The sequence below is a fragment of the Mesocricetus auratus genome, unplaced genomic scaffold (assembly GCF_017639785.1).
Source record: "Mesocricetus auratus isolate SY011 unplaced genomic scaffold, BCM_Maur_2.0 Super-Scaffold_15014, whole genome shotgun sequence".
NCBI classification, from domain to species: Eukaryota; Metazoa; Chordata; class Mammalia; order Rodentia; family Cricetidae; genus Mesocricetus; species Mesocricetus auratus.
This window is the reverse complement of record NW_024429186.1, coordinates 58,461,885-58,477,995: the sequence shown is the minus strand read 5'-3', so window position 1 is coordinate 58,477,995 and position 16,111 is coordinate 58,461,885. Positions and strand designations below refer to the sequence as shown.

The 16,111-nt window shown below is 41.0% G+C and overlaps 1 protein-coding gene across 1 annotated transcript in view; it reads left to right on the top strand.

Annotated features, from left to right (window-relative positions):
* Ttc6 (tetratricopeptide repeat domain 6) overlaps positions 1-16,111 on the top strand; it is a 212,407-nt gene that overhangs the window by 102,881 nt on the left and 93,415 nt on the right. Inside the window, exon 7 of the mRNA XM_040743045.1 lies at positions 15,442-15,547. Coding sequence (XP_040598979.1) covers positions 15,442-15,547 — 106 coding nt within the window. The remainder of the gene's footprint in view (positions 1-15,441; positions 15,548-16,111) is intronic.

The following is a 16,111-nucleotide window of genomic DNA, read 5'->3' as shown; positions in this document are numbered from 1 at the left end:
ATGCAGCAGATGGATGGATTCTGTCTTTATATCCATTCTGTTAGCCTGTGTCTTTTTATAGGTGAGTTAAGACCATTGGTACTCAAGGATGTTAATGATCATCGATTGTTGATTCTTGTTTGCTTTGGTCCGTTTTTGGTGGTGGTTTTATGTGTGAGTTTTTCCCCTATTTCTGACTTCTGGTAAGGTAAGATTATCTATTGCCCATGTTATTTTTGAGTGTAGTTAACTTCCTTGGGTTGGATTTTTCCTTCTAGAACTTTCTATAGGGTTGGATTTGTGGATACGTATTGTGTAAATCTGGCTTTGTCATGGGGTATCTTGTTTTCTCCATCTATAGTGATTGAAAGTTTTTCTGGGAATAGTAGTCTGTGCTAGAATCTGTGTTCTCTTAGTGTTTGCAGAACATCTATCCAGGACCTTCTGGTTTTCATTATTTCCATCGAGAAGCTGAGTGTAATTCTAATGTGTTTGCTTGTATATGTTACTTGGCCTTTTTCCTTTGCTGCTCTTAATATTCTTTCTTTATTCCATGTTTGGTGTTTTGATTATTATGTAGTGAGGGTACTTTGTTTTTGGTCCAGTCTATTTGGTGTTTGGTAAGCTGCTTGTTCAGAGGCATCTCCTGTTTTAGGTTGGGAAAGTTTTCTTCTATGGTTTTGTTGAGTATGTTTGCTGCACCATTGAGCTGGGCTTCTTTTCCTTCTTCTCTGTATATTTTTCTTAGGTTTGGTGTTTATATGGTATCCCATATTTCCTGGATATTTTGTGTTAAGGATTTGTTGGATTTAGGACTTTCTTTTGTCAATGAATCTATTTTCTCTAGTTTATCCTCAGTGCATGAAATTCTGTCTTCCATCTCTTGTAGTCTGTTAGTTATGCTTGCATTTGTAGTTCCTGATTATTTATTCAGCTTTTCTATTTCCAACATTCCCTCACTTTGTATTTTCTTTATTGTCTCCATTTCAGTTTTAGGGTCTTGAACTGTTTGAATAGTTTCCTTCATCTGTTTGTTTTTTCTTGGCTTTCTTTTAGAGATTTGTTAATTTCTTGCATTTTTTGGTTTGTTTTTTCTTCTATTTCTTTAAGGGATTTTCTCATATCCTCTTTGAGGACCTCTATAATTTTCATGAGGTTGTTTGGAAGGTCATTCTTTTCTGTCTCATCTGTATTGGGGTGTTCAGGTCTTGCTGGTGTAGAGTTTCTAGACTCTGCTGGTGTCATACTGGTTCTTCTGTTGTTGGCTGTGTTTCTATATTACCATTTTACCATTCCTTCTTTCAGTGGGAGCTCGTAGGATCTCTTCCTCTCCTTGTGTGTTTGGGTCTAAGGATCTCTTCCAGTGCATTCAAGCAGGTCTAATACTCTGATGGGTCTCACGATGGGTGCAGGTGGGTCTGAGAGACTCTCAAGCACAGGTGGAGACCAGAGGGGCCTGAAGACTCAAGCACCAGGCAGGGGCTGGAGGAGACTGAAGGCTGAGGTGTGGCCCAACTCAGGGTGTTCCTTTCCAGTGGGGCAGGCCCCCTAGGTGCAGGGCATGCCAGGGAGAAGGAAGCAGGGGGATGTTGGGAGTTGGGTCCCAGAGTAGAGCCCAGACTCACCTCAAGCATAGGGCAGGGACTGGAGGGGACTCCTGAGGAAGCCTTTCTGATGGCGATTGGGCTAGGCACTGATCTATGGGTCTAGCAGACTGTCTTTAGGAATCACTTCATTGGTATTTTCTTTTTCTTCCTTTCTCTTTTTCTCCTCCTCCTCCCTTCTTCACTCTATCTCTGTTTTGTTCTTTCTTTGGTAATTAGTATAGTTTGGTTCTATCCTAGGTCACTGAGCCATCCAACTTCTGGTTGCTGTCCATATAGGCATTGTTGGACATGGGCTCCCTTTTGTGCTTTGAGTCTCAAGTTAGACCCATTGATTAGCTACTCCCATAATATCTGAGACACCATTTCCCCAGCACATCTTACAGGCAAGATAGGTGGGGGCTGAAGGTTTTGCAGCTAGGATGGTGTACCAGTTCCACCACTAAGAGCCCCACCTGGTTACAGAAGATGGCTAGTTCAGGCTCTGAATCCTTTGTTGCTGGGAGTCCTCGCTAGGGTCACCCTTATAGGTCCTAGGTAGTTTCCCCCTACTAGGTTTTCATATGGCCCTCTAAATACCCCATATTCCAGTTGTCTCTCTCTGTACTCTCTCCTTCATTCCCCCATCTCTAACCTGCTCCCTACTGTTCTCATCCACACCCATACCCAGTCCACCCACAAAATCTATGCTATTTCTTCTTCCCATAGAGATCTACGCATCTATTCCTAGAACCCTCCTTGTTACATCTCTCTCAAGCTCTGTGGATTGTAGTGTGATTATCCTTTACTTAACAACTAATGCCCATTTACAAGTGAGTACATATCATGTTTGTCTTTCTGGGTCTAGGTTGTCTTTCTCAGGCTGATTTTTTCTAGTTCCATTAGGTTGCTGATTTCATTTTTTTCTAACAGCTGAGTTATAATCCATTGTGTAATAATCAACATTTTCCGGTCTTTAGTTGAGGGACATCTAAGTTGTTTCCTGCTTGTGGCTATTGTGAATAAAACCACAATGAACATAGTTGAGCAAGTATCCTTGTGGTAGGATGAAGTGTCTTTTGTGTATATGCTCAAGAGTGGTTTAGCTGGATCTTGAGGTAGATTGATTCTCAAGTTTCTGAGGAACCACCATGATTTCCATAGTAACTACACTGTTTATGCTTCCATCAGCAATGGAGCAGTGTTCCACATCCTCTCCAGCATGAGCTGTCACTTTTCTTATTGATCATAACCATTCTGATAGGTGCAAGATGGAAATCCAAAGTCATTTTGATTTGCATTTCCCTGATATGTAAGGGTGTTGAACATTTCTTAAAGTGTTTCTTAGCCATTTGAGATTTCTCTATTAAGAATTCTCTGTTTAAATCTGTAACTCATTTTTAATTGGATTATTTGGTTTGTTGATGTCCAGTGTCTTGAGTTCGTTATACATTTTGAATATTAGCCTCTATTAAATATGGATTTGGTGAGAATATTTTCTCATTCTGTAGGTTGTCATTTGTCCTATTCATGGTATCCTTTGACTTACAGAAGATTTTTAGTTTCATAAAGATCTCATTTATTCATTGTCAGTCTTAATGCATGAGTTATTGATGTTCTATTTAGGAAGTTGTCTCTTGTGCTGATGCATTCAAGGCTATTCCCACTTTCTCTTCTATCAAGTTCAGTGTATGTGATTTAATGTTGAGTTGAGGTCTTTGATCCACTTGGACTTGATTTTTTGTGCATGGTGATAAATATGGATTGATTTGCATTGTTGTGCATACAAGACATCCAGTTACACCAGCACCTTTTTTCGAAGATGTTATCTTTTTTCCATTGAATATTTCTGGCTTCTTTATAAAAAAAAATCAGGTGTCCCTAAGTGTGTAAATTTAGTTATGAATGTATTTTCAATTCAATTCCATTGATCAAAACGTCTGTTTTTATGTCAATTCCATGTAGTTGTATTACTATATCTCTGTAGTACAGCTTGAAATACTTCTTTTAATGTTCAAGATTGTTTTTAGCTATCCTGGGTTTTTTTCCAAATGAAATTGACTATTGTCCCTTCAAGGTCTATAAAGAATTGTGCTGGTGGTGGCTGCAGTGGCACTCAGGAGGCAGATCTCTGTGAGTTTGATGCCAGCCTGGTCTACTATCATATGTTTGTTTTTCTTTCTTTCCTTCTTTTAGTTTTTTATATGATGGATTATTTTGATTGATTTTTTTTGTGTTGAACCATATCTGTGTCTCTGGGATGAAGCTTACTTGATCATGATGGATAATCTTTTTGATGTGTTCTTGTATTGGGTTTTTGAGTATTTTTTCATCTATATTCACAAGGGAAATTGGCCTGAAATCTCTATCTTTGTTGGGTCTTTGTATGCTTTGGGTATCAGTATGATTGTGGCCTTATAAAATGAATTTGGCAGTGCTCTTTCTGTTTCTGTTTTGTGGAACAATTTAGGAGTATTGGTATTAACTCTTCTTCAAAAGTCTGGTATAATTCTACACTAAAACTGCCTGTCCTTGTACTTTTTTGGTTGGGAGACTTTTAATGACTGCCTCTATTTCCTTTGGGGTTACAGATTTATTTAAATTGTTTATCTCATCTTGATTTAACTTTGATAAGTGGTATATATCAAGAAAATTGTCCATGTCTTTTAGATTTTCCAGTTTTATGGAGTGAGGTGTTTTGAAGTATGATCTAATGATTTTCTGAATTTCCTCAGTGTCTGTTGTTATGTCCCTCTTTTCATTTATAATTTTGTTAACTTGGATACTCTATCATTGCTTTTTAGTTACTTTTCATAAGGGTTTGTCTATCTTGTTGAGTTTCTCAAAGAACCAATTCCGTGTTTCATTGTTTCTTTGTATTGTTCTTTGTTTCTATTTTATTGCTTTTAGCTCTCAATTTGATTATTTCCTGCTCTCTACTCCTCTTGGGTATGTCTGCTTCTTTTTGTTCTAAAGCTTTCAGGTGATCTGTTAAGTCAATAGTGTGAGATTTCTCCAATTCTTTTATGTAGGCATTTAACAGGTCTTTCATTGTTTCCCATAAGTTTGAATATGTTGTGCATTCATTTTCAGTGAATTCTAGGAAGTCTTTAATTTCTTGCTTTATTTCTGTCTTAACCCAGTGGTGGATAAGTAGAGTTGTGTTTCCATGTGTTGTTAGGCTTTCTTTTTAAATCATTGGTGGTCTGATAGGATACAGGAGGTTATTTCAGTTTTCTTGTATTTTGGGGGACTAGTTTGTTTGATGAAAGTTTCATGAGGTGCTTTATACTATGATAAGAAGGTATATTCTTTTGTGTTTGGGTGAAATGTTCTGTAGATATCTGATAGGCCCATTTGGAACCATCTGTGAGTTCCAGTATTTCCCAGTTTGTTTTTTATTTAGATGACCTGTCTATTGGTGAGAGTGGGGTACTGAAGTCTCCCACTATCAATGAGTGGGGTTTGATGTGTGGTTTAAACTTTAGGAATGTTCCTTTTGCAAAGATGGATAGGTGCCTTTGTGTTTGGGGCATACATATTAAGAATTAAGATGCCATTCTGGTGGAATTTTCCTTTGATAGAAGTTAGGTAACAGACTATAATCCACACTGCCAGAGAAGGTAGGAAACAAGGAGGACCCTAAGAGAGACATACATGGTCCCCTGGAGAAGGGGAAATGGACAAGATCTCCTGAGCTAATTGGGAGCATGGGGGGGAGGGGAAAGGGAGTTAGGAGAAAGAGAAGGGGAGAAGAGGAGGGGAGAGGAAGACATGAGAGAGCAGGAGGATTGAGTCAGGGGAAGAATAGAGGGGAGCAAGATGAGAGACAGCACAATAGAGGGAGGCATTATAGGTTTAAAGAGAAATCTGGCACTAGAGAAATGTCCAGAGATCTACAAGGTTGACCACAACTAACAATCTAAGCAATAGTGGAGAGGCTACCTTAAATGCCCTTCTCTGATAATGAGATTAATGACTACCTTATGTGCCATCCTAGAGCCTTCATCCAGTAGCTGACAGAAGCAGAGGCAGAGATCCACAGCTAAACACTGAGGTGGAATCCAGTTGCAGAGAGGGAGGAGTGATGAGCAAAGGGGAGGAGAGGAAGGAGAGGGAACTGGGATGGGCATGTAAAACAAGCTTGTTTCTAATTTAAATTTAAAAAAGGGAAAAAAGAAGCTAGGTAATAAGCAGGACCCTAAGAGGGACACATGGATTGCTCTGGAAAGGGGAATTAGATGAGATCTCCTGAGTAAACTGGGGGTAAAGGGATATTGTAGGGAGTGATTTTATATATCCATAAGTGCTGACTGCTCCCGTGTGGGTGTGTTCACTGATATATAGAATCACTCCCTACAGGGGATGGTAAAGGGGAGGGGATGGGGGATGAGAACATGTGGAAAAGGGATGGCCAAATTGGGGAAGGGATGGAGTGGTAGAGAAATAAAAGAGATGTCTTGATAGAGAGAGCCATTATGGGGTTAGTGAGAAACCTGGTACTAGAGAAATTCTCAGGAGTCCACAAGGATGACCCCAGCTAAGACTCCTAGCAATATTGTGGAGAGGGTGCCTGAACTGGCCTTCCCCTGTAATCAGATTGGTGAATACCCCAAGTATCATCGTAGAGCTTCCATCTAATAATTGGTGCAACCAGATGCAGAGATTCAACAAACCACCAGGCCAACCTCCGGGAATCCAGTTGAAGAGAGGGAGGAGGGAATATATGAGCAAGGGAGGTCAAGATCATGAAGAGGAAAACTTTTTTAAAAAAGATTTATTTATTTATTTTGTATGGAGTGTTCTGTTTGCATGTATGCCTCCAGCCCAGGAGAGGGCACCAGATCTCATTACAGATGGTTGTGAGCCACCATGTGGGTGCTGGGAATTGAACTCAGGACCTCTGGAAGAGCAGCCAGTGCTCTTAACCTGAGTCCTCTCTCCAGCTCACCTATTGGATTTTCTCTATGATAATGGTTATAGACCTCTTCATGAACAGACATATTATATGTCTTTTTTATTACTTTAATTTTAAATAGTTTGCTTCACATGTCAATCCCAGTTCCCTCTCCCTCCCCTCCTCCTGTACCCACCCCACCACCTCCCCCAGCATCCTACCATTCCCCACTTCCTTCCACATAGGGGATATCTAGAGTCTGTCATTTCACTCAGGGCAGGGTCCAGGCACTCCCTTAAGAGTCCAGTCTGAGAAAGCATCCCTGTTTGTGTTATGGACACATGAAGTCCGTTTGTATGCCAGATAAACATTGATCTACTGCCCAGGGCCCCACAGGTTGCCCAGGCCTCCTCATTGACTCTCACACTCAGGGTGTCTGGATCAGTCCCATGCTGGCCTCCCAGCTGTCGGTCTGGGGTCCAAGAGCTCTCCCCTGTTCAGATCAGCTATCTCTGCTGGTTTTGCCAGCCCATTCTTTGCCAATTTGCTCATCGCTCCTTTCTCTCTGTCACTGGGTTCCTTGGGTTCAGTTCAGTGTTTAACTGTGGGTGTTTGCCTCTGCTTCCATCAGTGACTGGATGAAGGCTCCAGGATGTCTATAGACATCAAGTTCATTATCAGGAATGGGCATTTAAGGTGGTCTCTCCACTATGTCTTTTATAAGAATGGCAATATACATACATACATACAAACACACCCACACACACACCCACCCACACACACACACACACACACACACACACATCACGTGGTAGTGGCTCACACCTTTAATCCTAGCATTCAGTAAGCAGAGACAAGTGGATCTCTAGGCCAGCCTCATCTACAGAGCTAGTTCCAGGACAGACAGAGTTACACAGAGAAATCCTGTTGCTTGAAAAACTGAAGAAAAAAAGAATGTTGCTACATTATTTTGAAAGCTTCTACTTAGCATTATTATCTCCACATCTTATACCTTACAAACAGGTGTATGAAGAATGCTTCCACATGGAAGCTTTTATCCAACTCCTTCAAAGGTGCTAATGATATTTGGTAAGAAAATAGTAAATTATGTAACAGAGACCAAAGAGAGTTGTTTGTGCTGACAAGTACACCGTATATGAAATGTTTAACGTCCCAAATGAAGAAATTGCGGCATGGCCTTTAGAAAACTGGTTCATATGTACATAGCTGGTTAGCTGGGATTCAGACTCAGGAGACCCTCTATCTCAGTATGGGTTTTGCTACATCTCTCTGCCCAGTGCATATGTGCCCCCCTTCCCCTGTGCCTTTTCTCTTTATAGTTTGTCCTGACTGCTCATTCTCACTGTTTTCAGTCCCTAGCTGCATAGGAAGAAACATGCGCACTCACCCTTGTAGTTCACATTTGTTCCATTGCCATCTAATTTTGCAGTCAGTTATTTCTTATAGTGTGGTGGGGGACTGTGTCTTACTATTTGATTTGACCAGTGTTTGTTCCCTTCTAGGAGTCTAGATGGAGGACATTGCTAACTGTGAGGGACTGCCATGCACTAATTGTGTAATTCCATAAAGCTTTGGAGTATCTGAATGTTGATTATTTTGTTTTAATTCCCTGCCACTCACTAGGCTGTCCTCCCCTCTAGAATGTGTCCTTATCTCGTGCTCAAGCTCTCTTATGCCAACTATAGGATACCGTCTGTGGCCTATTGTATTTCAATTATAACTGACTTTGCCTCTTGCTCTTTATTTCTTTCCAGCATGGTTATTAGGGACTGACTTTCATTTCTCAATCTCCATATTTTCTGACACTTGGTAGTCAGGCTACTCCTGGCCCCACTGTACCCTTCCTTCTTTTAACCTTCTTGCTGTATAATCTAGGCAATAACACAAGGTATTATATCAAAAGAATCTGAGACTTGATCTTTATCTGAGGTCTAGTTGGTGGTATGTGTCACAGAGGAATATACATCAGGGTAGTGTTATCGTAACTCTCTTATCCTAACTGTCTTCTCTAGTGGCTGAAGAAATGAAGGCAGAGTTCTGTACTCCCAAATACATGGCAGTTAGAACCAGACACATTTAGTGCACATATCTTTTGTGGATTTTTCTTTTATTATGTGTTTGGTCTGCCAGGATGTCGGTGCTCTTGTGTTCATGGAAGCCAGGAGAGTATCAGATCCCCCTGGTAATGGAGTTGCACTCTATTGTAAGCCACCGTGGGGGTATTGAAGATGAAATTTGGGACTGTGGAAGAACTGCAAATGTTCTTAGCTGTGGAGCCTCACCTCTTGTATACAACACTGCACCCATCAGTGTTTGATAAGACATTCAAGTAGCATGCTTTTGTTTTTGTATGGAAAGACATAAAAATAAATTATTTGAAGTCTTTCCCCATAACTTTCTAACTTTTGCATATTTGTAAAAACTATAATTTAAAAAAAAGTAAAACAGTATCATTCCACCAGATGTCACTGTTTGCATGTAGCAACAAACTTTTAGTGGTTAAAAAGTATAACCCCCAATCATATTTTGCAAAAATAAAAATCTGTACAGTTGCACATATATTTTTCTGTAGTCCCATAATTTTGGGACTCTATGCCTTGCTTCCAAAAATACATACAAAATATTCATCTCCCTTTGCTACAGATTTTAAAGAAAAATTACACAAGGATAAGTATAGGTGTGTAGTTTAGCATCTAAAAAGATGAGCTTGGAAAGTTTCTCCAGTCTTGGCTTTTTTTTTAAAACAACCTCTATAAATCACAGATTTACAGATTGTGGAGTGAAACCCTGTAAGTGTGTTGTGAAAATGTGTTTAGTTGTTAGCTATGAATGATTTGAAAATGGTCTATACAACAGCCTGTTGCATATAAATGGTACCTTGGTAAACTTTTTGTAAGTGAATATTTGTAGTTTTCCTATGCACATATTCTGTCAATTATCTGAAAGTGACAGTGGGTTCCTGAGAGCTTTCCCTCAGATTTTGTACACCTTGTAGCAAGGTACACTTTCTAAAGAAAAGAGAGTGAAGCTGCTGTGAGGTAGAACTCCTGTCCCCAGTGTCATCCTAAGGCAGAGGAGGCTGCCAGAGGGAGAAACCTCCATGTTTCCTAGGATGTGGTTCACAGTTGCTTATATAAAACTTAGAGAAGACTTCTCAAAACTTAGATCACATGTCCTCTGAGCAACTCACAGTAAGGAATATACCCTGGTCTGATGACAGACCAGTGTGGACTTTGAAAAGGTGTAGCTTTTACTTTTAGAGAGAAGGGATTGTTTTGCGCCTTTAGCCTCTTCCTTGATAGTAACAATATGGATTATAATTTCAGCCATTTACTGAACATGTATGATTTGAACCATCCATTGCATATATTATTCCTAAGTAGTAGATATAGGAACCAATCAATGTTGCCAGATTAAGGAAAGAAAGGTATTAGTGTCTACTACTCAAGTGCCTTAGTCTGTTTTGTGTTGGTCTAGCAGAATGCTCAAGATTTGGTAATTTATTAAAAATCAACCAAGCAACCAGATTTATACTGGAGTCTTAGAAGTTCCAGAGTGATCAGCTACATATATGGTTAGGGACTCATGCTGCTGCAACTCACACAGAAACGAAGATGAATTAATTCCCACCCATCAAAGCTAACTCATTCATGTAAAAATAGCGTTGACTCATTCAACAGAGGTGTAGCCTCATGACACAAATTCCTCTCATTAGTTTCTACTTCTCAACTCGCTGGTTTTGGGAACAAGACTCAATGTGAGTTTTGGTGAATACAAATCATATCCAAGTCCCAACACTAACATAATAGAAAGTGACCAACTTAGGGTTAAAATCCAGGCTAGGGCCTCATTGTGGAGTCTCAGTCTTCCCACAATGCCAGTGATATTTATATTTTCTTTTCTGTATTAGTGCTCTATTTGCATGTGTGCCTGCCTGACAGAAGAAGGCATCAGGTAGCATTATAGATGGTTTTGAGTCACCATGTTGTTGCTGGGGATTGAACCCAGGACCTCTGAAGGAGCAGTGAGCATTCTTAACCACTGAGCCCTCTCTCCAGCCTGTATTTAGAGTCACTTGAGCATACAGACCATTTGGTGTGCTTAGTTAATATATTAATTCCCAAGCCTGCTGAATCAGAATCTCCAGAAGAATGGCTGAAGCTGTAGATTTAATAGTCACCTCAAGGCATCTTATGACCAAGCTGTTTTAGAAAAGCTAATAGTAATCAGAGGTTCTCAAACACTATCAGAATCAGCTGCAGGAATGGGGAAAATGTATCCCCAGTTTCTTATCTATTAGGTGTGTGATGAGTGTCAATGATTTGCATTTTTAACAAATACATGTAAGATGCTTGTGATGTAGACACTGAGATCAACAATTAATAAATGGGACCTCCCAAAACTGAGAAGCTTCTGCAAAGCAAAGGACACAGTCAACAAGACAAAAAGGCAGTCCACAGAATGGGAAAAGATATTCACTATTCCCACATCTGACAGAGGGCAGATCTCCAAAATTTACAAAGAACTCAAGAAGCAAGTCTCCAAAACACCAAAGAATCCAATTAAAAAGTGGGCTACAGAACTAAATAGAGAATTCTTAACAGAAGAGTCTAAAATGGCTGAGAGACACTTAAGAAAGTGCTCAACATCCCTAACAGTCAGGGTAATGCAAATCAAAACAATTCTGAGATACCATCTTACTCCTGTCAGAATGGCTAAAATCAAAAGCATCATTGACAGTTTATGCTGGAGAGGATGTAGAGAAATGGGAACACTCCTCCACTGCTGGTGGGAGTACCAACTCGTACAGCCACTATGGAAATCAGTATGGAGATTCCTCAGGAAAATGGGAATCAGTCTACCACAAGATCCAGCAATTCTACTCTTAGGCATATACCCAAAAGATGCATATTTATACAACAAGGACATCTGTTCCACTATGTTTATAGCAGCATTATTTGTAATAGCCAGAACATGGAAGCAACCTAGATGCCCCTCAGCTGAAGAGTGGATAGAGAGAATGTGGTATATTTACACAATGACATACTATTCAGCGGAAAAAAAAACAATGGAATCTTGAAATTTGCAGACAAATGGATGGCACTAGAAGAAACCATCCTGAGTGAGGTAACCCAGTCACAAAAAGAGAAACATGGTATGTTCTCACTCATATATGGATTTTAGACATGGATCAGGGGAGTGCCAGCCTACAATCCTACTGCCAGAGAGTCTGGGAAACCGGAAGGTCCCTAAGAGCTATTCATGATACCTCAGAGAAGGGGAATGAGGCAAGATATCCTGAGAAGATTGGGATCATGGAGGGGAGGGGAGAGGGAGCCAGGAAAAAGAGAGGGGAAGAAGAGGGGGGAGGACATGGGGAAGTAGGAAGGTTGAATCTGGGGAAGAAGAGAGGAGAGCAGGATGAGAGGTACCATAATAGAGAGAGTCATTTTAGGTTTGAGGAGAGATATGACACTAGTGAGATTTCCAGAGATCTACAAGGATGACACCAACTGGCAAAGTAAGCAATAGTGAAAGGACTATCTTAAATGCTCCTCCCTGATAATGAGTTTGATGACTACCTCATATGCCATCCTACAGCCTCCATCCAGTGACAGATGGAAGCAGAGGCAGAAACCCACAGCTAAACACTGAGCTGAACTCCTGGAACCCCTTGACAGAGAGGGAGGAGTGATGAGTAAAGGGTTCAAGACAGGGCTGGTAAAACCCAGAGAAATAGCTGACCTGAACAAGGGGGAGATATTGGACCCCAGACTGATGGCTGAGAGGCCAGCATGGGACTGATCCAGACCCCCTGAATGTGTGTGTCAGTGAGGAGGCCTAGGCAATCTATGGGGCTTTGGGTAGTAGATCAGTATTTATCTCTGGCACACAAATGAACTTTGGGTGCCCATCCCACAATGATGGATGCTCTTTTAGACTGGCCACTTGTGGGAGGGCCTAGGCCCTTCCCTGAGTGAAATGATAGACTCTGGAGATCTCCCATGGAGGGCCTCACCCTCCCTGGGGAATGGAGTGGGGATTGGGTGGGGGGCTGAGGCACTGGGTGGGTGGGGGAGGAGGGGAGGGAGAGAAAGCTGGGATTGATAAGTGAATCAAGCTTGTTTCTAATTTAAATGAAAAAACTTAAGAAAAAAAAGATGCTTGTTATGATTAGGGAGTCCCCTCATGGAACCACTGCAACATCCCATGCTGAGTTTCATTCTTCAGGGTCCACCCTTTTCTGTGAGACTCTTTTTACTCAGCCAGAGTTCACCATTTTTATTACTACTACATTCAAGTCCTTGGCAAACAGATGATCAGTGTTGTCCTCTCCCCTGCCTCTTGTTATTTTCCATTATGAGAAAAATGTAAGACAAGATGGAATGTATTCTATAATGAAAGAGCACATGAAACACAGTAAGATTAAGGTGGCAAAGTTTTGACGGAGTGGAGGGAGTTTGTAACGGTCTTGGAAGAGTTGAAGTTTCTGGTCCCTGTTGTTGTCATTTTCAGAGCCTCAGTTACTACAATTTTGTATTGGTTTGGCTGCTTCTATAATGCCAGATACTCAGTACCCAGTATCCAGTACCTACTTTACTTTTTCTTATTATGTGTGGATTGAACAGACGATTGGGGAAGTGAAGTAGGGTTGGCAAGATGGATGGACTCCATGGTGTGGAGGATCCTGGCTGCAAGGTGCTGTAGTTTAGGCCCTATTGTATATTAATCATAGGAGCATACGGAGTGGAAGTGATTGACACAAACTCTGTCACAGGTCTGTAACATGAATTATAGAAGGGAGAGTCTGGAGGAACAGGACCAGAAAAAGTGATAGCGCAGGACTCAGATGAGAGAAGCTGTTATGGACAGGAGAGACACTGGAGAGAATGAACAGAACGGGCAGCTGCTGTCCAGGGGACTTTTAATCTGAACTCATAAGATGGTAATGTTTCCCAAAGATGAGGACTTTGGGAAGGTTGGATTCTCTTCTTGAGAAATAAGGCAACATGGAAAATGAAGAGAGAAATTTACAAATAACTGACTCATCGCTGCCATGTGGGAACTGTTGTGGACCTAGAATGGCCATTCCACTAAGGCTCTGGGCATGTTTGCCAGAGCTGACACTGTAGAATGTCAACGACTTCTCCACATTCTTTTGACCAACTATTACAGAGCTGTGCTTTTGGGAACGGAAAGTCAGTAAACTTAAATGATAGTTGCTACCTTATTTGTGACTCCTAGCTAAAGAAATGGACAGCAGTGCTGTTGGGCAGCTATTGCGTCACTCCTCCCCTGACCGTTGTCACCTTCCCCACTGCCTGAGGTTAAAACTACACTATCTTGGTATATTTATACTCTAGGCTCATTATGTTAGTTTCTAGCCCAGAACTTGTTATTTTCCAGACCTACCAGTCAAGACTGAGTGGCAGAAAGCAGAAACACTTTTAGTTATTTGAAGTGAAACAGAATTGAGAAATTGAGCAACTGCTGTTCAGTGGAGGGCTTGAAATAAATGGGCATTCACCTGGGAAGATTTGCAGAACCCCACACAGCAACTGAACTGGTTGTTGAGGGAGCCTCTCCTCCTGTCTCAGGAAAGCTGGACACAATAGCCCCTTATTTAAGAGTCAGGGAATCAAGTGTCTTTGACTGTCCCAGATTTTCATTCTGATTTGGTATCCTCACTGGCCAAATAAAAATGACAACTAACAAAACAGTACCTGTGGAATACTGCCATGGGAGAACATGTCCTGACTGTGCTTGCCAACAGAAACCCCAGAACCTTCTTCCTTCTAAATGGTACATGTGTGGGTGTGCCTGATCCTAAGTCACATCTAGAACACACCAGCTGCAGGTGAATTCTTACTGATCTCACCACCACCAGGAGGAGGACTGAGTTTCTGTGTATTCAGCTTGCTCGAAGTGGGTTGTAATTTCTCTATGAATCCAGCTATTTGACTAGGTGAGATAAGAGGTGGCTTTCCTCATGGAGAGCTGGTAAGATGGGCTTTGAGAGTTCAGAGTATTAGAAAATAGCAAGACAATCGGGTTTGTTTATGTCTAGCCTTGATAGTTGATGACTCACAAAGCTATTTTATGTGCCTTTAGTGGAATGTTAGAAAATCGGAGTGTGTCAATCATGTGTGATTGACATTGCTGCAATCTGAATAAGCCTGATTTATGTTTATTTTATACTTATTACAGCATGTTTACAATAGAACATTAACTATTAAGAAGTCTCTTAAGCCATTTATTATTGATACACTCTGCTTTCAAAGTTAAGTTTTATACTATATATGCATGTACACTGTATACATTCTTATCTATAAGGCTGTGCTGTCTGCTGAGGAAAGATCTGATGCTAAACATTTTCAGTCTGGCAAAATGTAAATCCAAGAGGAAAAACTAGAAGTTTGCTGGCCATTCTACTTACGTTGGTATTTTGGCCCCAGTCTAAGGCATGATACTGGCTTATGAATTTGAAAGTTAGAAATAAGTTTTAAAAAATTATAATTTTTTGCATATGTGTGTTGTGCCTGCATGTATGTCTATAAACCACATGCCTGTCTGGTCCCTGCAGACAAGAAGAGGTTTTTGGATCCCCTGGAAGAGCTGTTATGTGGGTTCTGGGACTTGAACTCAGGTCCTGTGGAAGAGCAGTCAGCCAGTACTCTTAACCACTGAATGCTCTCCAGCCCCAAAATAAGGTTTTTAATATCTTTTTTTGTTACATATTTATAAAGTGAATTTACTTTTCCTGTGAAATGAATCAAGAGCCTCACAAAGATTACAAATCAATTGTACTTAGAAGCAGTTTTGTAAAAATTTTGAATGGACTTCTCCATGATCCCCTTAGTGCATATATTAAATGTCAGTACAGACCTAAGTGAAGAGAGGGTGAACCTTTTTGCTTCATCAATAACTTTAAGACAAATTTATTTTTTTGTCACATTGTAGAATACTGTATGGCGTTCCTGTTACAAGTGAGAAACAATTCCTGGAATCGATGCAGACAAGCCAATGGCAAGCTCACAATCCAAACCTGAAGCTCTCAGGAGAAGAAGTAAGAATTTCCTTTAATATTAGTTTTTTTTCCCTCATGTGTTCTTAAACTTTTGGTTTGAATTCATTAGGCATTCTTGAACATTATTGACGACTTCAATATTTGTTAATGTGAACTGTGTCTTTGAACATTTACAACTTTAAAACTTAAATCACAGGGATTCAGCTGGCCCAGAGACCGCCAGAACTATAGTCCTTTTCTCCACCCAAGGACCTAGGTAGGCCTGGACCTGTTTACAGACCACCATCCCGTGATCTTCTTGCAAGTAGCCGAGGCCAGGGTAATGTGCGCTGCAGCTCCCACCCCGGCAGCAGCCAGCCCACCTAGAGACTGCCGGCATCCGTGTCCCATTTTCCACCCACGGGACAGGCGAGGTAAGCGTGGGACTGTTTCCAGCCTGCTTTCCGGTGCCCTGAGCAGAACCACCAGAGACCTGGGAACTGCACAATCCGGATCCCATCCCGACAGCGTCCAGCCTACCCAAAGATTGTCAAGGCCCTGGTACTAGGACTGCCTCCATCCGCACATGAGGAAAGCCACTAGAATATTGGATCTGCTTGTACC